Here is a 26,749-nt window from a genome sequence, read left to right on the forward strand (position 1 = left end):
CTTACATATCGGCTTTCCCTGGATCGCTCTACTTGCTCGTCTAAACGGTTTCGGTTTGCTTTTGCTTTTGCTCTAAGCATACCATCGATGCGTCCGTATTTTCGTAAGTGCCAAACAGAGGGTCTCAGTGGATGTCTCATGGTCCATCCACAACCTTTCAAACTTTCACCGTTATTATCTGAGTAGTAATCGTAGATAAACCCATAACTTTAAGTTCAACCGAGGCTCAAGTTGAACTGCGTTGAATTGCCATTTAAAATGATATTATAATGATTTTTTAAAAATCGCACAGATGGAGTTTTAATTTTTTTAAGCGTTGAGGATTCATCGATAGACAAAAAATAAATCTTGAATGAACTGGGACTTTAGCTATCTATTTTTTTTTTTTTGTTGTTGTCCTTAACAAATACTTGAACTGACAACCCAACAGATGCTTCACCATTCAGCACATGACACAGTTTGGAGGTTCAGTCATCAATTTATGTTTAGGCACCATCATTTGTCTGCTTTGTGTATTTCCCCATTTGACCACAGACCCATGGAAAACAAAATCAAATTGAATTGATGATGTGTGCTCTCCTAGTCCAGACTGCTCGCTCTTACTCTGCTCGCTCTGAATGGGTGAAGAGGAGGTTTTTTAGTTACTCTGAGCTTCTCGTAGGATTCCCTAGCCTCCACGTGTCTTTCTTTGTTCATTTTTGAGCCTGCCCCTCCACACCTTAGTCTTTCAATTAGTCTTTATTCTCATCCCCTTCTTTTTCTTTTCATAATTTCCTCCAATTCGCAATTGCTTTTGTTCCGTTCCTAATCTGTACACTTGTGCCTTTTCCTGTGTGCAAGATAACAGTTCCCTTGTCTGTGCTTATTTTTGTCTCTTTAAACCATTCTTTCTAATCTATTTCTCATGTCTGTTCCCCTTAGTTCATTCTCATTTTTCTTTGTTCATCTTCTCTTTTTTTTGCCTGTCTGTCTCTTGTTCTCTCTCCTCGCTGTCTTTGCTTTTCGCCGACGTGTCTCGTGTTCCCGCCGGTTTTACTCGCGTCTCTCGCCCACTCGCTAAGGAAGCCCGAGCCTTCTGAACTCTGCACCTAAAGCGATGTTTAAAGATAAAAATGCATTATGAGGAAAATGAAGCGGGCACACAAAAACAGGGACGACCGACAGGCCCCGCTGCTCCCTTACCAGTCAGCAGAACCGGGCTCTCCGGCTGTCTCTCGGCCTGTCAGCCCGATTCCTCTGGGGGTCTGTTTTTGGGGTCCAGACGAACGCTCAGGGGCTCGGAGCTCCCGGGCTGGTCTGTTTCAGGGTGTCGGCGAGTGTCCGGGTTCGATCCAGGGGTGGCGCGGGAGACTCGCTCACTGGCTGAAGCATGGCATCCGGGTGTTTTTTTTTGTTTTTCCGGTTCACCCCATCAGGGCCGCCGTCGCCATCCCTGCGGCTAGCTCCCTGGAGGACTGCGCCCCACTCAAACTTGGCACCCGCAGAACAGACAGCCGCATTCCCCCCGTTTCCTCCAGATCCAGCGAATCAAAGGGCGAAGCGAAAAATGGATACGGCTGTAATCTTTAATTAATAAAGGCTGGTATAACTTTGGAGGGTTGTTTCAGGTTAGCTGATTAAATATGGAGTGATTCAGTTATGAGGGAGTTCATACAATTTGTCCTAAACTACTTCCTCTCTCCCCTAATTCCATGCAAGTGGTTCTGTTTACTGTTGTAGGGAAAACCTCTTCCCCAGCTTGTGGTTGGAAGATAATTTTTCGAATTGTTCCACTTGAAGCCGATACTCCCAGGTGAGCCTGAACATTTACAGTTTGACACTTTGTCTGCTTGAATGGACAGCTGCCAGTCCACGGGTTTCTCAGAAGGTCCTTGGACTTGTAATGTGGCAGTTAGTGAGAGAGGACCCTCGGTGCTCCACTTCCACGCATTGCCTTTTTAAAAAAGAAAATCACATCCAGACAGCGCCACCCTGTGGAGGAAAGAGTGAAAGCAATATGAGTGTGGAGGGCTTTGCGGTTCGATATGCAAGAACAACAGATGAGCTTGAGCAGTCGGTGACGTGCATTCTAACCGCCCCCCCCCCCCCCATCTCCCCCGTAAAAGATGATCATCGTAAACGCTGGCCATTACCACTCTGCCTCAGAAAGACATCATCGCTGACTTCCGCCGATGACATTCTGGGGATGTTTTCCCCCCCCTCCCAAACACAGCTGATTTACACCGAGGAGCCTAATATTAAATGTCTCCTTAGCGCAATCACCAGGCAGCTTTATTATTCTTCCCCAGCAGAATCTGTGCCCAGGAACCCCCCGTGATATCTCTGATAAATAACTGGCTGCGCAGACAATACTGATGAAGCTGAAATGAATCGCAGGAGACGACGGCCGGGCGAAGACGCCGAATCCCTTTCAATAAAGCCGCCCTCCTCCGGAGGGGCGCGCAGACTCGTATTCAGCGGGGGGACATTGGGAGCAGGATAACCCAGCAACGGTAATTAGTACACATCATCTCATCCCGCGAAATAATCCCGTGGAATTCCTCTCTCCGTTCCAGCAGCGCACCCCGCCCGTCCTTCGCGGGTGCGCGGTACGAGGGGCCGCGGGTTTAAGGAAGGACTCGGTCGCGTATTTTTACGTCCGGCGCACGACCCCTGTGACCCGGAGGGAAATGAATCTCGCCGCACGTTTCCACAGAGAGGAAGAGGGGCCTGTAGGACAGCCGCGTGTGTTCACCACCAGTGGGAGAGGAAGCGGAGTGTGCCGTGTATACAAAAAAGGATTCCTCTCTCCCTCCCAGCTTCCATTTCTCAACCCACCCGACCCACCACCATCTCAATCCAGTCGTCTTCAATCTCTCTCTTTCTCCTTCTCTCACTCTAGCTCTCTCTCACCTGCTCTCTCTCCCTCTCCCTCACTCACTTTCTACCTCTCTCACTCGCTCTCTCTCTCACTTTCTACCTCTATCTCGTGCTCTCTCTCTCCATCTCTTTTCTATCTCTCCTGGTCTCTCCACGTCCTTCTCTGTATATTTCCGCACGCTTTTTGAGTAGCTCTTTAATAAGAGCAGCTTAATGGCTTTTCTGACATGACCTGTCACTGGGGAACATGTTTCAGAAGACATTGAATGATAAGTGCTCATAATGCACTTCAGAGGACATTTCACACCTTTTTCTATCTTATCCCTACTGCAAACGGGCCAGGGTGAACACAGTTCACAAGGTCAACAGCCAGCCCCCTTGTACGGGTGAATAAATGTTGTTTCTGGGGGCACAGTGTGGGGAGCTTTATTTGTCAGCAAAACAAATTTGATTTAGCCTAAGGAGTACTGTAAAGATTACAGCTGAGTGGACTGCCTGGGAGCGTGCGTGCGAGCGTGCGAGCAAGCGAGTGTGCGAATGTGCGTGCGTGTGCACATCAGCTTGCGTGTGCGAGTGTGTGTGCGTGCGTCTGTGTGTCAAACTGTTTAACTACCCAGCACACGTACCCTCCCCATCTCAGCCTTTCAATTTCTCATTTAGGGAGGGAGAGCAGGAGAAAGAGAGAGGCAGATGGAGGGAAGAGGGAGGGGCAATGGAAGGAGATTTATGAACCAATTGGAATGTAATTTGGAGGCAGAAATTACTGTCAGACCGAGCAAGGTTTAAATTCACTGGAGCCTGAATTCGCACACGACGACCGACTGACCAGCCGACAGACTAGCGTGCTGGACAGTTTGCATTACCGTTTCCTGAGTGCGTGTGCCTTTTTGTTCCGGTGTGTGTGTGTGTCTATATATTTGTGTGTGTGTGTGCTTGTGCACACCTTTTGTTTATATGTGCAAGTGGGTGGCCTTTGTGTATGCCTTGTGTATATTTGTGTGAGTGTGTTTGTGTGTTAGGTGTGACTGGTGCATGTAGGGTGATATGTGCACCCTGGTGTGTATGTGTGCGTGCGTATGTGCTTGTGCACACCTTCTGTTTGTATGTGCGAGTGGGTAGCCTTTGTGTGTGCCTTGTTTGTGTGAGTGTGTTTGTGTGTTAGGTGTGACTGGTGCATGTAGGGTGATGTGTGTGTGTGTATGTATATATTTGTGTGTATGTGCATGCGCACACCTTCTGTTTGTATGTGCAAGTGGGTGGCATTTGTGTATGCCTTGTGTATGTTTGTGTGGGTGTGTTTGTGTGTTAGGTGTGACTGGTGCATGTAGGGTGATGTGTGCACCCTGGTGTTTGTATGCGTGCGTGTGTGTGTGTGTGTGTGTGTGTGTGTGTGTGCGTACGTGTGTGAGCCGAGCACATCTGCATCTATCTCTGTGTGTCGGCAAGTAACGGCTGCCCCGAGACAGCGAGTCAACAGCAGGCAGTAAAATGTGAAGATGTGCCGGTTTTATAGCCGAGTGTTTATTAGCTTGTTCTATTATCAAAATAAGTCATACGCTCTAACTGTACCTCCCCCTCCCCGTAATCTCTCCCGGAGAACGTATCCTTATCCTCAGGTTCACCCGCGGCGTCCGGCTCCCTGTTCTCAGCGGGGGAACGGTCGGGCTACAATTAAAAAAGCCGGCTTTGGGAGGAAGCGGAGAAAATGGCCCCCGCAGGTTTGGAGAGATGCGCTCGCAGCGTTTTGTGAGACGGCGGGCACGTTTTTTTTTTTTTTTTTGTGCAGGTGCAGCGGAACTCTCGCCGCGGTCCGAGCGATGCGCCACGTTCCACGTCACACGTCACACGCCCCCGCCGCCGCTGAGCGGCGAATCCGCTCCGCCCGCGTTCCCCCACGGACACGCCCCGGTCACCGTGCCTCCCCCCCTCCGGTACGATTCGCCGGCCTCCGAGCCCTCGCCGCGCGGGGCGTGGGGGTGGGGGTGGGGGCAGGGCTCCGCGGGTCATGTTGGCTCAGGTGACGGAGGTGTCATTTCCACCCGGGTGGAGGGTGGCGGAGCACGCTGGGGCGCGACGTGCCGCGGGGCCTAATCACGCTCGCTCAGAGACGCGGAGCACGCCGCACGCCGCACGCCGCACGCGCTCACGGTGACTGACAGGCTCGGAATAAGCAGAGCTCGCTAAATAATTCACTAAATAAAGCCAGTTTTGTCAATACATACTCTGAATAATTTATTTTAAGAGCAAATGAATGATTAATTCACAAATGTGAGAAAAGACATTTTATGTCAGGCATAAGAGAGCAAGTAGAAAACATTTGTTGTGTGCATCTGCGGCACATGCGTCTACCTGCACTGTGCTGCTGTGCGATGTTTTCTCTCTCCGCACAGCGAAGGAACGGCCTTGAGGAGGGAGGGACCCGCCTGCTAGCACATTTGTTCGAGTTCCCAGCTTTGAGCACACAATGCAGCCCATCGCCCCAGGCTTCCGGCTGTAGAGCCGGAGAAATGGATGGGGCTATTTACCCTTCAGTGGGCATCCTGTCCGGTTCGCACACTTTGGGCCTGATTTACTTGAGACCTTTAAAGCGCGCAAAGCCTTTTAGCACACGCAAAACCAATAACAGGGCCAGCGATTGGTCGTGTTATTTCTTTTGCGCCAATCGCTGCTTGTTCCCAGCCTGAGTCTTAATAAATCAGACACTTTATGCAAAAAAGAACAACAAAATACTTCTGACCCTAAGGGACATCAAAGGGTGACCAAGGCCCTCTGTAAGGTTTCGCATGGGAACTCAAAATGAAATCACTTAAAATTGCGTTTAAATTGACTGTATTTCGGAGAGGGTGGACGAGGGAAGAATATTCCGGAACATTCAAAGGCAGATTAATACACAGTATGACGTAAATGCCTGTAGTCATGGTGGAGCTTGACAGCATCGAAAAACTGGATGTCTAACCCACAGGACTGCTCAGTGTTCCACATTTTGTGTGTGTTTAGGGGTCTGATTGTTAGTCTGCCACTACGCTTTGATATTAATTACCAACGGCAATCGGGACCGAAGCTGAGAATGGAAAATGGTGGAAGACACGCACACAGACACTGAAGGATGTGACTGGACTTCTAAGCCTGCCACACACAAGAAGCCATTCAGGGAGAAAACGAGGGATAGAGGAGAGGAACAGAAGAGGATAAACAAATTTGAGAAAGGAGAGGATGACTGTAAGGCAAGGATTCTTTGCACCCCCGCCCCTCCCCCCCCCCCGCCCGAGCCTTGCTGGTAAATAGCATCAGTCCTAACGAGAAAGCTTTTAGCAAGGTTAATTAAGAGACACCCATATGCAGCCTGACACGCAATTTATTCTCATTTTTCTCTCTGCTCCCTCCCTCACTGCGAAGTCTCAGAATAACTACTGTTCTCGCTTAAGCAAATAACACTCGCTTTCGCCTTGAAAGAACTCTCTCTCTCGGCATATTCACCATCGCTTCATCTCCTCATCTTTAATTGGAGGATATTTCTGCGTAACCCTCTGCTCTCTCTCCACTGCCCCTTCCTTTAGTCACCCTCCTTTGTGAAATCCGTTTACTCATCCCTCATGGGGACAGAAAGAGAAATTAAGTCTTTTGCCTTTAAGGTGTGAGGTCACAAATATGCGATTAGAATGTTTTTAACTGAACATTCTAATGCTGCTTTGCACCAATCACTACTGGTAATTGAAAGCAGTGGAGTTCTAGAACACTGACTTAGAACTTTGGAAAAAACATTCCAAAAAAACCTACTCTTCAAAGGGTCGAGAGAATAAGCAGGGAAAGGATGAAAATCGAGACAGGACGTTTCTGATTGGGAGATCAGTGAATCAGAAAAGGGGGATGTGAAATGAAGTAAGAGAAACGAACAGGCGAGAAACGAGGGACGAGAAAGGCTAAAAAGGATTGAGTGAGCGAGGGAGGGAGGAAGGGAGGGAAGGACAGAGCGTAAGTGGAATTACATCATAAACAGAGCGAGTGAGGGGGAGCTTTTTAAATATTCATTTTGGTGACGGAGCTCTAATTAACAGTACAGGGTACATTATTAGTTGATTAAATTTTTTTACTGGCAGTTTAATGGCTGTGTCTGCAGCCCCTGGAGAGAATGGGGGGTCGGGGGGGGGGTTATTAAACCTGTCACAAGTGAAACCCTGGGCACCGTGCAATATCTACACACAACTGCTGTACACATATATATATTTACACACTTAAATGCACAATTATGTACTTACGTACGCTACTCATTGCTAACATGCAATGCAATGATACAGCTTAAATATGCTACAGTACTGGCGTGGCAGATATCCCATCTGCCGAGTCACGGATGGGTGGGGAAACTGCTCAGTACCAATGTGGAAAAAAGCACACTGACTTTGTTTATATAAACCCACAATGCAATACATACTTCTCTAGACAAACTTACTGCGACACTGCCAAAACACTAAACAAAGTGACACTGCTTTTGTGCAATAAACCAATTTGTACCGACAGTAAATACGCTGTTATGTCCACTGCTGTATAAAGACTGCCGCATTAACATTTATATGCACACTGCTATACATACTGCTTAATTCACAGACACCTGTATGCACTTTAACTTGCACCTGCTGATGTGTACAGGGTCAGGCACTTTAATAATAAAATAGGCACACGCTGTTATACACCTTACACTCCAGCCCACGCACCCAAGCGCCCAAACAAATTGCATTCATTCCCTCCACTGACTCTAATAAACACTGCTGCACCACAGCGCTAAGCGCCAGAGCCTTTCACACAGACTCCCCTGCTCTTAAGGGCCTGTCACCAGCACCCCTATCCCGCCGCTCAGTAGAGTCCTCCGGCACTGAGGAGCCGCCGCCGCGACTGAGCGACCGCCGGCCCGCCCGCCAGCCAGCCAGGATCCAGCCGTACCCAAACCCGTGGAGAGCCGCAGGTCCGTTACCGGCAAAAGCCTTTCCCCTCTCTAAAACACGCGTGTGCGGTTTTAACGAGTAGCAGGACTGCACATCCAGCTGGTGCGTGAAAAATACGATTGAGACTGAGAATGAAATTCAGGGTTCGGTTTTAGGACTTCTTGGCGCACGCAGCGCCGTTACAATTTGCCCCGACCGTTACGAAAGCTGGAAGGAGATACCCTGCACGGTGCGCGGGACTGTGGTCCTAACACAGTACACTGAACGCGACAAGGTGTCCAGCCCGATGCCTGAATTTGGGTAAAATGCTGACATGATAGACGATACAAGTTTACATTCTTCTCAGTGCGAGCGAATCGCTTGACAGTATTTAAGATGTATTGAATGTCTGCTTGCTGCATGCCCGTGGGCTCAGATTTACGCACACACTGTTTCTTCAGATATAGCCATATAGGAGCCATATAGGAAAATTGACACTTTTATTCCCTCTGCTCAAGCAAGATACAAAAGCAAAATTACAAACTGTACGTCCCACCATGATTACACTAATTCTCAGGAGTACTGTCATTATCCCAGCCTTTCATCAGCTAAGTATTATTATGTAGCGTGCTACTGGATCGGTTAAATGCACTCCCATATCATTTGAGGGATAGAAACGTGTGGGGATCACTGCAGTGGATAACTGCACAAGAATGAGGGCTGTGCGGCATGAGAAATTGCTTACTCTACTTTGTCAGAAATCAGCAGCGGTGCCAGAGCCACGCTCCCCTGTGATCCAGGGCTAAGGTTTTTTTGCGTTGCCGTGCGCCGGTGCCCTTGGTTACAGCAGAGAATTCAAACGCTCACTTCGTTTCCGCGGCGAAGTCTGGATGAGTTTCGATATTGTTTGCGATCACTGCACCCTGATGAATTTTCAGCAATAACACCCCGAGTCGCGGTTTACGGTCTGCGATAACCGAGAATTGTAGTTGCGTGAAGCTCTCGGTCTAGTTTAATGAGAGCAAACGAATTCTGTGAAAATATGCAACAGCAACAACAAAGAGCAAAAAAAAACTTTCAGATTTACGGAATGAACTCTCAGCACAATGGGTCCACGCAAACTTTTATGCACCGTGAGGCCTTTACACGTTGGCAGACACACAAACACGCTCAGTGCCACTGTGTGTTTGTGCGCGTGTGTGAGTTTGTGCGCATGCTCATACATGTACATATATGTGATTCCCCCTTTCCTTCCACTTCCTTCTCTGCACTGACACTCTGTAATAAACTGGTAAAAGCTGTCACAGGATTTTCCTGTCAGTCTCTCTGCCTGCCTGATCTTCTATTTGTCAATCTCTGTCCTCTCTCTACACCAAAGGCCCGTTCCTTCTTTTCTCCCTCTTTCATCCTTCTCATTGTCTTCTTCTCACCCTCCTTCTGCCTGTCATATAATATGGCTCCCTTCTCCTCACTGTCTTCTCCCTCTCCTTCCATTTTTATATCTTTACCCACCCCGGTCCCCTCTCATACACCCCCCCCCCACCCCACCCCGTCATTCTCCCCTCTGTTGGCTCATTTCACTCTTTCTGTCATTTCTGTGTCCCTTCCTCCGTATTTGTTCTCTTTCTTTCTTTGTATTCCTCACTTCTGTACATCCTGTCCACCTTTCAGTGAAAATCACAGCCAACCTCCACTGTTCTCAGACGTGTGTGCGTGTGTGTGTGTGTGTATGTTTGTGTGTGTGTGTGTGTGCGCGCGTGCGTGTGTGTGCGAGTATGTGTGTGTGTGAAAGTACGTGCTTACGCGTGCTTGTGTGTGTGTGTGTGTGTATGTGCGTGCGTGTATATGTGCGTGTGTGTGCGTGCGTGCGTGCGTGTGTGTATGTGTGTGTGTGCGTGTGTGTGTGTCTGTGTGTCTGTGTGCGTGTCTGTGTGTCTGTGTGCGTGTGTGTATGTGTGTGTGTGTATGTGTGTGCGTGCGTGCGTGTGTGTGTGTGTGTGTGTGTGCGTGCGTGCGTGTGTGTGTGTGTGTGTGTGTGTGTGTGCCTGTGCGTGCGGCCAAAGCTGTCAAATTTGAGGTGTCAACAACCGCCTGAGCCATAAAAGCTCACAGACGGAAGAGGCGTCTTTCACGGCAAACTGCTGAAAGGAGCAGCGGCGGCAGTAACAGCAGAAATAAAGGACGGGAGCGCTGGCTTTATTTGCCTGCGCACAGAGCGGTGAGTCAGTGCTCCTCGGGCTCAGGCTGGGCTGTGCTGCTGTGCGCCGCCACTGGGCCCGTCTGTCCTCGTCCCAGGAGGACCCCGCTTCCCCCCTCTGCCTAAATTCTGCTAAAAACCGAGGTGATTACTTTAATTTGCTCGAAACGCAAACCCCCTTATGTTGAGTGTTGTCTGTTCGGGGCCGAGGAGACACGGATCCTCTCCCGGAGGCCGCGGGTTTTTAGCGTCCGCCTCTGCTAGCGAGCGGGCTGTGATCCCCGAGCCTGCGTGCGGCTAATACCCACCGCTGCCTCCCTCCGTCTCTCTCTCTAAACCCCGCTCCTCTTTCGTAATCTCTCCCTCCCTCCCTCCCTCCCTCCCTCCTCTCCCCCCCCTTCTGCTCTGTATCTTTGTAAATGATGCGGTGACTGGAAATAAACAGGCAATTTAAGTGCTGGACACTTCACTGATCTCTCTCTCCCTCTCTCTCTCTCCCTCTCTCTCTCTCTCTCTCCCCCCACCAACCACCTTTTCTCCCTCCAGCAGTCATACAGGTAGAGCGGGGGAGGGGACAAGGTCAAAAGATGGGGGGGGTGGGGGGGTGCAGGAGAGGAGGGGGGTGAAAGTGAAAGTAGAGGTTGTGTAGGTCTTTGAAAAGTCGTTCTCTCCACATTCTCTGCTATTTGCCTATATGTTTACGCGTCACAGTTCATTCTGGGCAGAATGCACTGGATGTTTTCTTTGTTTTATGCTTCTTTTCTTTTTTTTCCAATTCTACCATTTAGAAGACCAGAAATAAACATGGGATTCTCTTTCACAGGGCTAGAGGGTTAACTAAACCCTCGAACAGCCCTTTCCAGTGAAGTGTGTCCCATCAAAATGGCAGCACTGCCCCAACCCCACCCCCCCACCCTCAAGGCCTCACCTCATTCCAGTGCAACGGAGTGTTTTACCACCTCTCCTCAAGCCAGGAGAAGGGAGTGTTCGACAAACTGACGAGACACAACAGCGCAAGCCGGCGAACTTCGACAGGCGAAATCCGCCGGGCCGAGGAGGCCGCTCCTCTAGAACTGCCTTTCGTCCGCGGCCGAGCGCACATCGTCTGCGGCGTTCCCCCTGCTCCTCTCCTCTTCCCCTGATTGCCCTGTTATATCACCCCTTATCAGTCACAGAGCGTAACTGTCGGCCATTGTGGCTCCGGTTTCCGCGCGGCTGTGTGAGTTAATAATGGATAAGACCTAATGATTTGATGGGCTTGTGCGCGTTACGGAGCGAGGGGTGATCTGACACGGTACGTCCCGCTGACCTTCCAGCGGCTCTGACACGCTATGACACATATTAGCTAATATGTCGGGATTTTCTGTAGTTCCAACGTATCAGCCACTTTGCACGAACAGCCATGTTTGTCTCTCCATGTTTTTGCACCTCACCCATTGCCTCTTCATCTCCACCTGCATACATCTTCCCATTTCGCACTCTTCCCCATCCTCTGTCACTCTTTCTTGTCGACTCTTCCTTCTTCCTTTTTTCCGTCTGTCCTACTCCCCCCTTCTATGGCTCCACATCCTTCTACACCTCTCCCTAATATTGAGCTTCTCATTTCTGGATGTGGAGTTCCACCATGTGTGTCTAAACAGAACAGAATCCTGTATCTCTCCTACAGTCATCCCTTCATCTTCATGTTCTGGTCTTACAGTATGAAAGGCACTGCATTTACACATCTACATTCTCTGCTTCCCCAAACCTGACCGCAAATGGTCAGCAATCACATTCACCTTGATTCTGCGGATTTAATTTCTGCACCTTTTCTACCGTCATGTTTAAATTGGAAGCGAACTGCAGCCCAGACTAGTCCACGCTCGAATCGTCCACGCTCGCTGTTCCCCCTGTGGCTCAGCCGTTTAACGGAGCCCGTTTCTGGGGGCCGTTCTGACGCTCGGAGATTTCAGCTTGGACCGTGAGGCAGCAGGACCCCGTGCATTTGCAGTATCGCTTAAACGCCTTTCCCGCGTGTGCAAGCCACGGCGGCCCCAGTCACGCTCCGGGTGATCGAAGCTTCAGTTCCGCTCACTCTTGCAAAAAAAAAAAGAAGAAGAAAAGAGAGAGAGAGAGAGAACGCCAGCCCGAGTGAGCTGTCCTGCGCTCGGACACGGGCGCGTGTGTCACCCCCCACATCTCCGCGCTAAACCGCAGCCTGTCTGGCACGGGTCCGAGAGCAGTGCGGCGAGGGGGGAGCCGTCACAGAAAGCTCTGACTCTGGAATACGGAGTGGTGGGGGGCCGGGGGGGGGGGGCACACGCGGGCGCGCAGGCTAATTTTACAGAGGCAGAGGGCCGTGAAAATGAGCACAAAGCCCTTCTCCCCGTCCGGCCAAACACAGCCGAGTGTGCAGAGCCCCACAGCCGCTAATGAGAGACCCGCCCGCACCTGGGAGAACCTCACCCCACTCCCCCTCCCAAAACACCCCCCCCCAGTGTTTGGGAAACGTTTTGGCGTGCAGCTGCACCGCCACAGTGGTTCTGACAGAACGGGGCCCGGCTAGGAGCTCAGTCAGAGTGACCCGTGTGCACCAGATGACGTCTCTTCCGCAGGCTAGCGTCCCGCCCAGGCGAGTGTTCTCACAGCGCACCCAGCACACGGGCGGGGACATCGCTGGCGCCGCCTGGGCCCAAATTGGCCTACAGCCCTGAGCTCGACAACCTAACACCACTGTACGCACTTTTAAAAAGATTCATAAAATGCCACCCCACCCCTCTCCTCCCACTGTTGTTTGTTAATACACAGACTATGCATGACAGATTTTTCACATAATTCACTGGCATTACAACCGAAAGACTGTATTGCCTACTTTGTGCACCTTCTGCTAGTTCTTTCAGTTTCCTCCAAGTACAATCTATAAAAAGCCCGAGATTGACTCAGACTGAACATCCACAGAGTTTTTTTTATGTATATAAAATGCAACAAATCAGTGCAAACGAGAAGGTCCTGCATTAATTAATGCTGACAACTAAAACAGCGGCATTAATGATATACAAATGGTGTCCATGACAACCTCCCGGCGAATGGTGAAGCAGTCTCTTTCATCCTCCACTGAGTCCCCTGTTCCTTTTTCCTCTTTCCCATCTCTCCTGGAACCACCTCAATTGATTTCCATTTCCCCTCTCCCTTCCTATTTATCCATCTTCTGCTTGCCCTTAATGTGCTGTTATTCTCCCCTTTTCTTTCTGTTTTGCCTTCCTCCGATCTGCGTGTGCGTGTGAGTGTGTGCGTGTGTGTGTGTACGTGTGTGTGCGAGTGTGTGTGTGTGCGAGTGCGTGTGTGTAGTTTTAAACTAGTGCACTGGAAAAACACTGTGCCTGTACTCTAATAATCTAGGATTATTTTCTGTCGTTGTGTGTGTATGTGTGTGTGTGTGTGTGTGTGTGTGTGTGCGTGTGTGGTACTAATCTTGTGTTCTGCTGCGCTCAGACCATAATCTCCTCTTGTTCCTCACTGCAGTTTGTGCGGCTATAATCTCGTGCGTTACACTTGGCATCTGTACTTTCATCATCTAGTCGAGAGGTCCTCAAATCCTCAGATCCAAGTTCTGCACATCTGTGACATCACCACCACCAGCAGCTGCTGAGCTCTAGAGCAAGCGCCCGGGAAACCGGCGCAGAAGCAGAGCAGCAACGCGGCCGAAACGTTAAAGCAACGTAACGAGAACGTAGCGAAGGCTGGCGCTAACCTTCGGTACCATCAAAATGGCTCCGAGGAGCAGGCCGCTTGGTGAAAGGGCTAAAATATTCGGAAGCATTTAGAGCTTCGCTTTGTGAATCGAAAGGGATGCCTTTCTGCGAGCCACTGCCTGAAAAAGGTCGGACTGGTTGGCTGAGGCGTTTCCGTGGGCTGCTCTGAGCTCAGCCATTCACAGGCTGTTTGTTCCTCTGGTCTGAGAGAGGTTACAGTATTTATCGTTTGTGCTTTTGTGCCTTTCAACAATGCTCTTGTATTCACATAGCCACCGGTCGCTGGGAATAACCTTACCATCGCGCCTGAACGGCCAGTCAGATTTTTAAATCCTCAAAGAATATTATGGGCCTTGAGAAAGAAATGTTTTTTATGTATTTGTTTGGCAAATACTTTAGTCTGTGATGTCCTTCGGGGCATCAGAAGGCATACATGTCTAGACATTTAGATGCCAATTGATAACGGTGGGAATTGTTGTGATGGATCTTTCATAATCAACCCTGTAGGCCCGGTGTTATACGAATGGAACTAGAAGCATGCCTTTTTTTTTGCCTGTGTTGAAACAATACAGTGGCAGTCATTACGTAAGACATTTGAATCACTGCGCTCTGCAACCAGGTCAAGCCACCACTGATTCGGTCTTTTGTTTTTTTTCTTCATTGTTTTTCATCTCTGTGTGCAGCTAATTTGGTTGTCTTATTGTGTTGCTACCATCTTGGCCTCGCTGAGCTGTGCGACTGAAAGTCTTAATCTAGCTTCCCGCGCCGACACAGAGAATCCCGTTGTAATCCCGTTTCTCAATATGGCGCCGTCTGTACGCTTGTAATCCAGTGTGGTGTATTGGCTCAGTGTGTTTTGGATGCGCAGCATATTTTGCTGTGTGCTTGTTCTGCGCTGTGTGTGTGTGTTGTTTATAATCTTACAGTGTGGCATTTAGCTGGTGATGTGTTATACATGTAGATTCTACATGTATAACACATCACCAGCTAAAGATGGTTGTGTGTGTGTGTGTGTACGTTGTAATGTTACAGTGTGGCATTTAGCTGGTGATGTGTGCATGTATGGTTGTCTCAGTATGTTGGCGAGGGCTGCACTTGTGTTGGCATGTCCACTGTGCCCTACTGGCTGCCAGCTGTCACCCAGTGCCAGAGGAAGAGAGAGAGGGGGAAACGGAGGGAGGGAGGGAGGGAGGAGAAGGGGACGTCACTGTGAAAAAACATACCCGCAGGACCTCTCCCTCAGCATCTCTCTCTCTCTCTCCCTCATTCACTTTCCTCTAGTGCTCATCTCTCTGCTTTTCATTACTCCTCCCCCATTTCTCTTTCATGTTCCCCTCATCCCTCACGCCCTTATTGTTTATTTCCGCCTCCCCCTCTCACTGTGATGACGTGGCGGACTTGGATGGCCGTCCAGCGACAGGGCAGGGGCGAAGCAGGGAGGCAGCCTCCAACCCAACCCCCACCCCCCCTCCCCAGCTCCACACGCTGCCCTGAGAGAGAGCGAGGGGGTGGGGGAGGAGGTTGGGGGAAAGATAGAGCAGGGCCAGGGGAGGAGGTGACAGGGACAGAGAGATGGAGAGTGCGTAGGGAGGATGGAGAGAGCAGGAGATGCACTGGAAGGTGAGAGGATTTGAAAAGAAAAAAAGAAAAAAAATCTCTACTGGCTCATTGTTCTTATAGAGACCTCTGCTCTCCTCATTTTCAGGTCAAGTTGGCAGGAAAACTCCTCCGAACATTTTCCCTGTTCAAAAAATCCCAGAAGTCCCATAACTGCCCAATAGGCCCACAGAGTAAAAACACACCAAAAAAAAGACTCCAAAATGGCTGTTATTAAAAATGCTGATGACAGAAGGATAAATTGTGAAATTCCTCTTAATGACTCGGTTTCACCGCACGAATCTAACCAATTAATTTCTCACTTGCTTCAAATTTTTACGTGATATAATTTCTTCCAATTTCACTTCAGTCTGAGTGCAGTGAAAAGGTGTTGGTGCAAACATGCGGCAGTGCACTGCAGGCCTGCTGATCTCTCTACAGGGGCCTGGTCCTCTGTCCCTTGTGTGATTATGGCCCTTTGTTCTATCGTCTTTGTTGAGGCCTAAGATCTACTCAGAGTGGGGGAAATGGTGACCCAAAAAAAAAAAAAGATTGCTTCAGGTAAAAATAAAGTTTACTGTAAAGTGACACGTATACAGAATTTAGTCTTGCTGCTCTCAAAAGTTCAAAACAAATCCAGGGGCTCTGTCACGATTTGCATATTGTCAGTGCGGGAATTAATATCACTTTCTGAGGAGAGCGACAGCTCAGCGACACTCAGTCACACGTGCACGCACGTATATGTGAATGAGTGTGCGCACAACCGCACACGTACACTTACGTGCACGCACACGTACGTGCGCTCACAAACGCGCGCGTGTGTGCACACTCAGCGCACACGCACCACACTTACAGACACAACGAGAGCCACTCAAAGGCATGTAACATGTTTACAGCCCGAGGAGAGTCCCCCAGAGGGGACAAAGCAAATGGGGAAAATAACCAGGTGAGCAACAGAAAGTGAGAACAGCAGAGGATGGATAGAGGAAGAGAAAGGGAGGGGTGAAAGGGAGGGGTGAACTGAACAAGGCAGGATAAGGACGGCGAAGTTAATGAGGACCTGAAATGAGGGGCACAAATTAAGAGAGAATGGGCACTTCTTGCACAGTGCAGGACACTACGCATACCCAGGTCAAGGCCTGCAGTGATGCTACGGTTATGAATTTAAACTTTAGCGTTGAAAGGGCCCTGCCTTTGCCCATGCCTTAGATGTCACCGTAAAGAGGCTGACCATGCCAGGCTACTCGCGATGTGGCAGGCGGTGGCCCGTGGAGGTGCATGTGCTTCACTGCCGGCCAAACAGGTTGCCAGTGGTGTAACACTGCCGCTACAATTAAAAACATACAACTCTGCAGCCCGCTCTCATCGCCCCCAAATCAGCTTTATCCCGCTAATGAGCGCAATAATGTGGTCTCGCACGCAGGCACACGCAAGATCCACTGCATCTGACACACGCGCGCACACCCCTCACATACTGACAAATACTGTAAGACCCCGGCGCATACAGAAGAGTGGTCATATACCGGTACCCAGAGCGCGGCTACCTTCTATCTATTTGTGCGTTAATTTGCGTGCGTTTAAGCCACAAGCTGGATTCGCCTTCCCTTCTTTAGCTATTTTATCAAAACTCAAAGCTGGACCGGTGAGCCGAAATGCGTGTAGAAAACAGGCAAAATACGAAAAAGTGAGAAACGCTGCCTTGTTTTAAAAATAATAAAAAAATCGAAATTATTAACATCCTCATTTGCTCACACCAGTATGGAGTTGTTGTTGTTGTTTTTTTGTTTGTTTTTTTTAAAAAGAATTTCGTATTTTGCAGTCATGATCTGGTTTAGATTTAACATTGTATACACTGTATATTGAATTCCGTGCGTTGTAAACTAGGTATAGGCTACTGTGTGATCACATTCTGAACTATCTGACCGTGACAAGGCTAACGTACATCGTGTTATGGATACTGTTAACAACTATATTCATAAATCCGTGTGCTATTAATTAAAACCACCCTACCTTTTAAAAGCGTGCCTGGTTCTGCCAGCCTTCCCCTCTCGTTTGGCGTCTTCGCTCTCTTTTTCAATTACAGCAGCTAGCTAACCAGATACCTAAAATTCGCATTTCCCCGCAAAACGTCCTGTTTATTTTAAAAAACAAATTAAGTCCGCCTTCACTAGACTGTAATTCCAAATAAAGTCTTCGGCGTTATTAAGATCCTGTGTGTCAGTCAGTCATCATAATAATCGTTGCGCCCTCTGCCACCCCCCCTCGTGTCTCTCTCTCTCTCTCTCTCTCTCTCTCTCCCCCCTGTTATGCCGAAGTACCACCCTCTTGACTGCCGCGCAATATAATACAAAAAGAGTAATTTTAAAGAAATTTAATTAAAACATGTCTCTGAAAACAGTATGGTTCCATGTGTCAGTCTTTTTATTTGGGTTCTGTATATTTAATCTCTGTCCCTCAATATCGTGTTTTAAACAGGAATGACTGGAATGACTGTTCTACAACTGGATTAATTTTTCCTTTAAATGGGTTCAGTCGGAGTGTTGGCTTGGTCTGTTTGCACCGTTTTATTCGTCCGCTCTGTTTGCGCGTGTATGAGGATTTGGATGGCGGGAGAGAACAGAAGAGGAGGGTGTGGGGGGGAGACAGGAGGAGGCAGTTGGCTCTGCTGCCGCGAGAACGGAGGGAGCCGCCAGAGAGACGTCCTTCCCAGAGTATATGTACGTGTTTATGTGTGTTTTTTCGAGCAATAGCCTAACCTTGCCAGCGTGATTATGGTTTGGATGACTGAGATGTGCTTTGTGCCCGTCCGTAGTTGGCGTGTGAGTAGGTAATGCATCAATTAGCCCTGTCTGTTTTTAACGCTGTTTGAGTTATGGTTTGTAAAGAGCAGGGTATTTATTTTATTTATAAATGTGCATATCCTGACAACATGCATAACAGGGTATGTGTTGCTAAGTCCACATACATTGCCCTCGCAGCAATGTGCACACTATGTGATAGGAATGAGTGAAGACAATAGGCTGTAGTTCAGTGCCACGCTGTGTATGAATGTATATTTCCTTGGTAACCCGTTTCTGTGTGCATCGCTAAGGTGACATGTCAGCGGGCCAGACGGCTATCAGGCCCATGGAGAGTGTCAGACTGCCATTGCTGGCTCGAACATGCACATGCACCGCACACCTTCCAGCTCTCTCTCGCTCTCTCTCTCTCTCTCTCTCTCTCCCCCCCAGCGCTCTCTCTCTCTCTCCCCCCAGCTCTCTCTCTCTCTCTCCCCCCAGCTCTATCTCTCTCCCCCTGCTCTGTCTCTCTCCCCAGCTCTATCTCGCTCTCTCTCTTTCCCCCATCTCTCTCTCTCTCCCCAGCTCTCTCTCTCTCTCTCCCAGCTCTCTCTCTCTCCCAGCTCTCTCTCTCTCCCCAGCTGCTCTCTCCCCTTCTCTCTCTCTCTCCCCTAGCTCTCTCTCTCTCTCCCAGCACTCTCTCTTTCTCTCTCTCTCTCTCCCCCAGCTCTATCTTTCTCTCTCTCTCTCCCCAGCTCTATCTCGCTCTCTCTCTTTCCTCCAGCTCTCTCTCTCTCCCTCAGCTCTCTCTCTCTCTCTCTCTCTCTCTCTCTCCCCCAGCTCTCTCTCTCTCTCTCTCTCCTCTGTGCTCTCTGCTGTGACTGCTGCCTGAAACTCGTGCACAAAGGGAGCGTTTCGAGTGAACGACAGAATGTGGCATTTGCGCTTTGCCCACTCTGTGGTTCCAGTGCACTTAAAAAGCAGACTCTGAACTATTGACTGACAGGAAACATACTTAGCAGGCATGAGAAGTCGGAGAGAACGAGGGATTAGCGTACTAGGATTAAAGATGGCAGAACGTGTTTGAAGACGTTATAGGACCGTTTAAAAAAAGTTTCTTTTAGAAATTTGACAAGGATATAGAATGACAACCCAGTGCAGTACATATAGTTTGCCTGCATTGTAATACGTTTAAGTAATCATGATGATAATAGTATTTGGTGTATGTTTGGAGTATGTTTGTTTAGGGGTGATGCAGAACGTAACATGATGTGCCGTCATATTTTTCAAAAAGCCATGAAATGCGAGGGAACCAGGACAATCGCAAGTGAGCAAACACCCAGCCCTAATTCCACTGCCAGTCTCGCAGGACGTACACAAGCCTCAGCGACATTACCTCTGTACCTCGCCATTCCTCGGTCCCTCTTTCTCCTGCTTTTTCTTTCACATCACTTAGGTCTTTAACTTTCTCTTTTCCTTCCGGGCTCCCTTTCTCTGCACTCGTTTCCCTCCTTTCTTCCACTCCTCCCTCCGCACGCATCAATTCATCAACCCCCCCATCCCCTCTGTCCTCTGTTTGCACCCGTTTAAAAGCATACAGTAGCACTGAAAAATGATCTCCAGCTTTTACCCCCCTCCCCCCGCTTTGCTTACCTCTGTGGTGACACCGAAAACCTTTGCAATCTCCAGCTTTTTTTTTTGTTTTTTTTTGTCGTCTCTAGAAAATGAAGTGTTTCTGTCTTTCGCTGGCTTGTTCTCTCTCTTTCTCAGTGCCGTGTTGAACTTTCCTTCCCTCTCCCTCTCGGCCCTCCCCCCCACCCTCCAGCTCTCGCTCTCAATGGTTAAAAGTCATGTGTCAATCACCCCTTTCTCCCTCTCTCCATCTCTCCGGGCTTACGGCCTCCCTTTTTTTCACCCTGCACTTCCCGCTGTTGTAAATGTCATCATGCAATACCCCCCCCCCACTTTAATTCTCTACATATTGCTTTTGCAAAAACACATCAGTATTACCAGTGCGTTTATACAGGGTTATTTATGTAATCCCATAGAACGGCACGTCATAATACTCTTCCTGCGCCTCTCTTTTCTCATCCCTCTCTCCACTTTTTTGTATCATCGCTTTTTCATTCTCTGCACTCACTTTTTGACGGATGGTGTGGTGGTGTGTCCCCCCCCACCCCCTTCCCCACTTGCCACAGCTGGATTGATTGATTGTCCCTCCATCTCTTCCTCTTAAACTGTCCCCTGACTCTCCCCTCCCCTCTCTGTTACAGTCACGTTTTCTATGGTCCAGTCAGTGTCTGATAATGTACACCTGTTCTCTCCCTCCCTGCACTCTCCCTACATCTCTTGTTCATATCCAACTCTCTACCTCTCTCTCCCCCTATCTGTTCGCCTTATCTCTCTCCCTTCCCTCGCTATCTCTTTCTTCCTGTCTCTTTCTCCATCTCACCGTTCTGTGTATATCCATCTTTATCTCTCTCTCTCTCTCGCTCTCGCTCTCGCTCTCTTGCTCTCACTGTCTCTGTGTGCCTGAGGTTTGGGTATGCTTGCTGCAAACTGAATAACAATGTTGACATGTGTTGGAGAACAGGGTGTACTGAGGGTGCAGTTTGGGTACATTACCATGATGGGGGGGGGGGGGGGTCAGGGGAGTTGGTTTTGATGATTTGTGACCTGGTTTCCTTTTTTCTTCCTGATGCTGTTTTTGGTATGGTAGTGTGTGCACTGACGGATTTTTTTTTTGGTTTGCTTTTTATTTTTATTTTTAATTTGATGAAATGAATTGACTCTGATGTTTCAATAAAGGAGCATCAACATAAAAGTACCTTTGTCTCTCTTCCATCTCTTTCGAGCTGATTATAAAATCACTATAGGATTGCCTGTCAAATTCCTTCTCAGCACTGACAGCATATTTGCAGCAAAACATTTGCCCCCCCCCCCCCCCCCAGCTTTCCCATATGGCTGAGAGACATCCAGTCCTCTTCTTGCCTTCTTGTTTGATGCTTCTCCTTAGCCAACCCCCTCCCACTACCCCGTCAGCCCCCCCTCCCATCCGCATCAGCATGTACCACAAGCCTATCTGCAGGCAAATTACACCCAGCCCATTTGAGGAGGGAAAAGTCTTAACTGAAATCTTTAGCATTCTCCGACTCTCCCGCTCAGTCGCTGCCTTCCCCTAATCAGCTTCTTGGCTGCACTCAGACGCTAGCGCGCCGCGGTGAAGGTCCTTCTGCAGACATGTACAAGTAGGAGCCGTGTGCTGACATTTCTGCTACAGCCTTGCAGAGGTTGGCTGACTGACCTTTAGCGTTATTGATGGACTATTTTTAAAACTTGGAAAGAAACTTCGGGCCTCAGCTTCTCCCGCGCCGCTGGAAGCCGGGGTCAGGCCTGCGCTTGTTGCGTAATGATGCGCTTCTGACCCGCCTGTCCGGCGGGTCACCGTGGCTTTGCGGCTCTTGACAGCTGTCGTGCTGTCATGCTAAGAGGTCGTGACCTTAGAGACATCATGCGGGGGGGGGGGGGGACCTTGGATGGACACCCTCTCCTGGACCCTGAGATACTCACACTGCACAGTGGAATCTTGGAATCTTACCGTGCTCTTTTCCAAATAGTCCTGCTAGTTTAGTTTGGTTTCGCGCATTAATGTAAACGCAGGGTGGATTAACATGGCGGCTCTATTGGGAGTATGCAACAGGTGGCGTTCTGCTTTGAGGAGACACAGCGTGGGACTGAGACCGCGTTGAAGCAAAGCTGACAAAGGACAGGCATGTGGAAGTGACACATTTTTTAACCATACCCAGCCCACAAAATAACATGGAGATGAAATTCTTAAATTCTTCCCCAATTGTGGCATTATCCGCTCTTGAGGTTGTAGAGAGTTTCACTGCATTTTCCACCCATATTGGTCTGGCTACTGAAACATGAGGGTGAAGGCTTCTTAATATAGTCTAATTTATAATTTAGGCATCTGAATGGGTGCATAGGAAAGAGACCCGGCCGTCATCTCTATGCACCCTCCAAACCATTTCGCTTGGCTCTCTGACACTATGGACAGCCACCCAGGGGTAATAGAAGAGGGGCAAGACAGATGGCATTTCTGTGTGCCTGAGGTATCAACAACGTACTGCCCTCCCTCCCCGTCACAGTTTAATGTTCTCTCTCTGTTTCCTTCTTTCTCTTGCTCTCCCTTCCCTCCCTTCTCTCATTCCCTCCCTCTCTTTTTCTTTCTCTCTGTCCCTCTCCTCTCGCCATTCCCTCATTGTCTTGCCTCTCAGGGGCATGTTCACCCTACTGCAACAGTAGTAACTTCGTGAGCAAATTAAGCAAATTGGGTTTCACAATTCTCGCACAGTGTTTTTTTTAAACTAATACCAATGAACATATGATATAGTATTTATTCTTAGATATGAAAAGGGGGGGGGAAGCACGCTGTTGCTGAAATTTGTGCTCTCATTTAAGGACAAAGCCTTAATGGTTAGCCTGAATCTCTCTCTCTTTTCCCTCACACTTTCTCACAGATATTCAGGGAAGGAGAGGTGCCACCAGAGACTGATAAAACTCCCTCCCTCCCTCTCTCCCTCCCTCCCTCTCTCTCTCTGTGTAATTAACTTGGTTTCAGTAACGAGCCTTTGGGCTTTCATGTTGCCATGGTTACTACCCTGTCCACACTCCCCTGTCTGTGTGTTTGAAAGTGCACACGTATACATGTTGGCACACGCGCGTGTGTGTGTGTGTGTTTGTGTGCGTGTGTGTGTGTGCGTTCATATGTCTGCATGTGTGTGTGTGTACGCATGTTTGTGTGTGTGTTTGTGTGTGTGAGCGTGCATGCCTACTGCCTTTAATGTTTATTTAAATACGCACATGTTGCTATTTTGTTCTTGCCATTTCCTGTAGGATGTTCGTGCATTTTGTGTAGTCTCGACAGAGTTATGTCCACAAATAAATCTTCCATATGGCACAAATGTCACATGTTGTTCTAATGACAATCCCTCTCACGGATTACTGAATTGATACTGGCATAAAAGTAACAGTGTTTTCTTTCTTCGTCAGTGTTCTTAAATGACTCAGTGCAATATCTTATCCCTGTGTAGCTCCAATTGAGCCAAGCTGTCAGTAAAAATAATTTATACAACTTTTGCCGCTTTGGTCAGCCTAATGATCTTGTTTCATAATGGCTGTGTTAATAATTGTTGACTTGTATTATTAATGACCTAATATTGAATAGGACAATAGCTCAGACTTGGTTTTGGCACTCGTAGACCTTGTACATTTCATTCTGGAATCCCACCACTCACATTATACATAATGTAATGCTGGCAAACCTATTAGGATAATTATGTAGCGTTTATTTTTTTATCAATGAAACAGACCATATGCACGTTTGTAGTCCGCCCTTAGATGCTCTGTTGGTGCTGTTTAGTTGTCTGATGGGGGAATGAGATGTGAACCCGAGAACCACACAGTGACCTGTCTGCCACAAGTAGCGCTTACACTGTTGTTATAAAATTCAAAGGTCGCCAGCTTGCATGCCAATGTCAGCTGGCCACACCCTGTGCCTGAACAGCAGAAGTCACGCAGGTATTTGAAGAGTGTGTTGGAAAAATAGTAGGCTTGCAGGTGTGTGTCACATGCATTGCGTTAGGTGTCATCACTTCGGCACTGTTAAGAGCTGTCACAGTGTGGTGCGATAAATTGAAGTGTATGCAGTTTTGTCAGATATGTTATTAGCTCTTTGAATGGAGCTGGAATGTATTGTGTCCCAACATTTGACCACCAAAATGAAAAAAAAATAGTTATTGAATAGCAATGATATGTTTTCTACTCCATACAATGAAAAAACTATTAAGAACGAAGTGAAAGGTAATTGTGCAGGCTTTTTATTGAATTAAATTAATGTGTAATGAAGGTTCAAAAAGGTTCAGTCTTGAGCTATATTGAAAGCCATATTTTCATTCCCTCAGCAATTTTTAGGAAGCACCATTACAACTTTCATTTTTTATCTCTTATTCACATGCATTGACACAGCATAAAGCACAAATATATAAGTGTATTAAAATTATGCTCGTGTGTGCATTATTTCTAAATTACAGCAGATTAAAGTTTGCATTATACAGGAAGTTTAATGAAACTGAAAATGAGTCCGGGAACCTCCTGGTGTGCAGTCAGTCCCCTCTAAGTGCTCCCCCCTCTGCTCTACCTGCTGCATAGGTACCATCACATTCTGTATGTAGTGGTGTGGCAGAGACATCTGACCTTAACCTGCCCGCCCACACACACACAATGTTGTTTTTTTTTTAATTTGGTACTAATAACTGCTGTGGAGCACTTATTATGCGGAATAAAATGTTTTGTTTTTCACTTTACATCCACTGTTCATTCTAGCTTTTGTGTGATTTTTGTAAATAATTCTGACAAATTTCATTGGGTTTCTGAAGTTTACATGTAACTCTACTTATCTTCAAATCCTGACCAATTTGTAGTTTTTTATTTTCTTAATGATGAAGTGGACAGTTTAGTTTAGGACAACTTAAACAAAAACAAGCATCCAGATAACATCATGTGGTGCTTATAGATCTTGTGCCGTCCTTGTTGTCCAACGCTTGTGAAGCTGCTGAGATGCGATGATACAGTATATATGTATAATTACAGCATAAATTTGATACGTATTCAATAATTTAGTTAATTTATTAAAAATATTGTTTGTGGTTTATTTGATTCTTCAAAATATATGCATTTGAAGACAGTGTAACTGCACCTCTGTGCTTGCTTTCAGATGGGTAATGGTGCATTCAGGTCATTAGGAAATATTGGCATATTTTCTTATCATTTTGTCATCTTCTCTTATCATTTTGGTCATTTTGTCATTTCAGCCAACAAGACTCTGCTGGGAGGAGGAGGAGGTAAGGCTATTTCCTTCTTATTTTCTGTGGCTGTGTGTGTGTGTGAGGGTGTTTGTGTGCGTGTGAATGCGTTTGTGTGTATGGTTGTGTTTGTGTATTTGTGCACATGGTGTGTGTTTGTGTGTGTGTTCCAGCCTCATTGCATAAGTCATGTAAAGTGTGCAGTATTCTTTGCTACGGTGACTTGATTCTTCTGTTTTACACAGAAAGGCCTTCAGTGGGTCTGCTTGACTTACTATGCTAGAACAACCTGACCCTGGCAGTAAAATCTGAAAAGGCAAAGGTATTGATATTCCCAAAATGAGCTTAGTGTCAGGAAATCTGATGCTCTGCTGTTTACTCTACTCCTTACACCACTGTCCGTAAGCACGCCCAGAAGCACACCTTGCTTCAAAGAGCAGTGCATTGGGGATCTTTATGAGAGCTTTGAAGAAACTCAAAGAAAAACCCATCCATTGTGATGTTTGGAATTGTGGTATCTATTCTTTGAGTGGTATCTGTTCTCTGACCAGCATCCAGTGAGAACCCTGCATATGTAGAACCACCATATTGTAAAGGAAAAGGGAAGCTAAGTAAACATGGGACGTCGGAGATCGCACCATAACACAAACTCGCAAAAATCTAGAGTTGTTTGAAGAAACGACTTCTTTTCTGAGCTTATGAGTCGTAGATACAAAACCTATCCAGATTAGAAATACAGCCTTAATGACATATTTGACAGATTTATTGTGTTCATAATGAGCAAACATAAAGAGTGTAAAATATTTTCATGATCATTCGGCATTCTTCACAGACTAGCCAGTGAAAGCTTGTGAAACTGTGCCACTGCGTGTAGGTGTCTTTTTCCCCCTCCCTCGTTCAGAAGGGCGTGAGTGCTCTACTCGAACCAAGGCTGTCTGGAGCAGCCACGCTCTGCTGAACCACCACACAGGCCTGTGAGTCTGACTTCCAGAGTGTGGTCAGATGACCGCGTTGCCACCACAGCACGGGGACACTCACGAACGGTGGCAGACACTTCTGCCCAGCGCAGCGCTGCCTATCAAAGTATAAGGGCCGCGGAGAACGCACATCAACATACCGTTTTCATAATAATCAGCTTCTCATCGTCTGATTTGTATTGCTGGCGCGAGGCTGTGTTAATTAATCTGTGATATTCATGTGGTTTTTGACCTTTCTAAATACTTTTATAGGACCGTTCGCGGTATGTACACAAGCATAATTCATGCTAATAAATAATTTGAATTTCAAGCGAGGACTTGAACCTGCGCGCAGAATTAAGAGTGTGGGTCGGGCCGTTTGCGGTTGTTTGAGGGGATTTGCGCGTGCGTGCGTATTTGCGCTTGTGTGTGTGGGGGGGGGGGGGCAGGGGGGTTGTTTTCTCTCGTTGGTTTATTTTTGTGTTACGTAAATGTTTGCCGGCATCTGTGTCTCAGTATCTGTGTGTGTGTGTGTGCGCGCTGGTGTGAGTGTGCGCACAAGTGAGTATCTGTTCAGCAGAAGCTGACTGCGCGTAATTTATGAGTGTGGAGTGCTGTGTAAATAAACAGTAATTTCTCAGTGTTGACTGGGTGCTTGGTGGGGGGGCGTGGGGAGGGGGGGGGTGTTAAGTGCCTGGCTGTGTGCTAATCAATATCAGTGATAAATCTGCACTGCAAATTCCAGCTCATCTGAACCACCTCTCTCTCCCTTCCTTTCCCCCCCTCCTTTTCTGTTTGTGTCTTTGACCCTCTCTCCTTCCGCCTGCTTGTAAAATGCACCAGTGCCTGTT

At 47.9% G+C, this 26,749-nt stretch overlaps 2 protein-coding genes across 4 annotated transcripts in view; one reads left to right on the forward strand and one right to left on the reverse strand.

Annotated features, from left to right (window-relative positions):
• Window positions 1–19,883, reverse strand: part of LOC135250134 (leucine-rich repeat transmembrane protein FLRT1-like) — a 28,501-nt gene extending 8,618 nt beyond the window's left edge. The window contains exons 1-2 of one of the 2 annotated variants that reach the window (XM_064326131.1): window positions 19,730–19,883; window positions 1,183–1,971 (exon numbers count right to left, since the gene is read on the reverse strand). The gene's annotated coding sequence lies outside the window, so the exon portion shown is untranslated. Of the gene's footprint in view, window positions 1–1,182; window positions 1,972–17,309; window positions 17,551–19,729 lie in introns of those variants that run through there. The other variant, XM_064326132.1, reaches the window with a different exon arrangement.
• Window positions 1–26,749, forward strand: part of macrod1 (mono-ADP ribosylhydrolase 1) — a 76,436-nt gene that overhangs the window by 24,742 nt on the left and 24,945 nt on the right. For both annotated transcript variants that reach the window (XM_064326136.1, XM_064326135.1), the window contains exon 4: window positions 24,952–24,981. In XM_064326136.1, coding sequence (XP_064182206.1) covers window positions 24,952–24,981 — 30 coding nt within the window. The remainder of the gene's footprint in view (window positions 1–24,951; window positions 24,982–26,749) is intronic.

This window comes from Anguilla rostrata, chromosome 3 (assembly GCF_018555375.3).
Source record: "Anguilla rostrata isolate EN2019 chromosome 3, ASM1855537v3, whole genome shotgun sequence".
Classification (NCBI taxonomy): domain Eukaryota; kingdom Metazoa; phylum Chordata; class Actinopteri; order Anguilliformes; family Anguillidae; genus Anguilla; species Anguilla rostrata.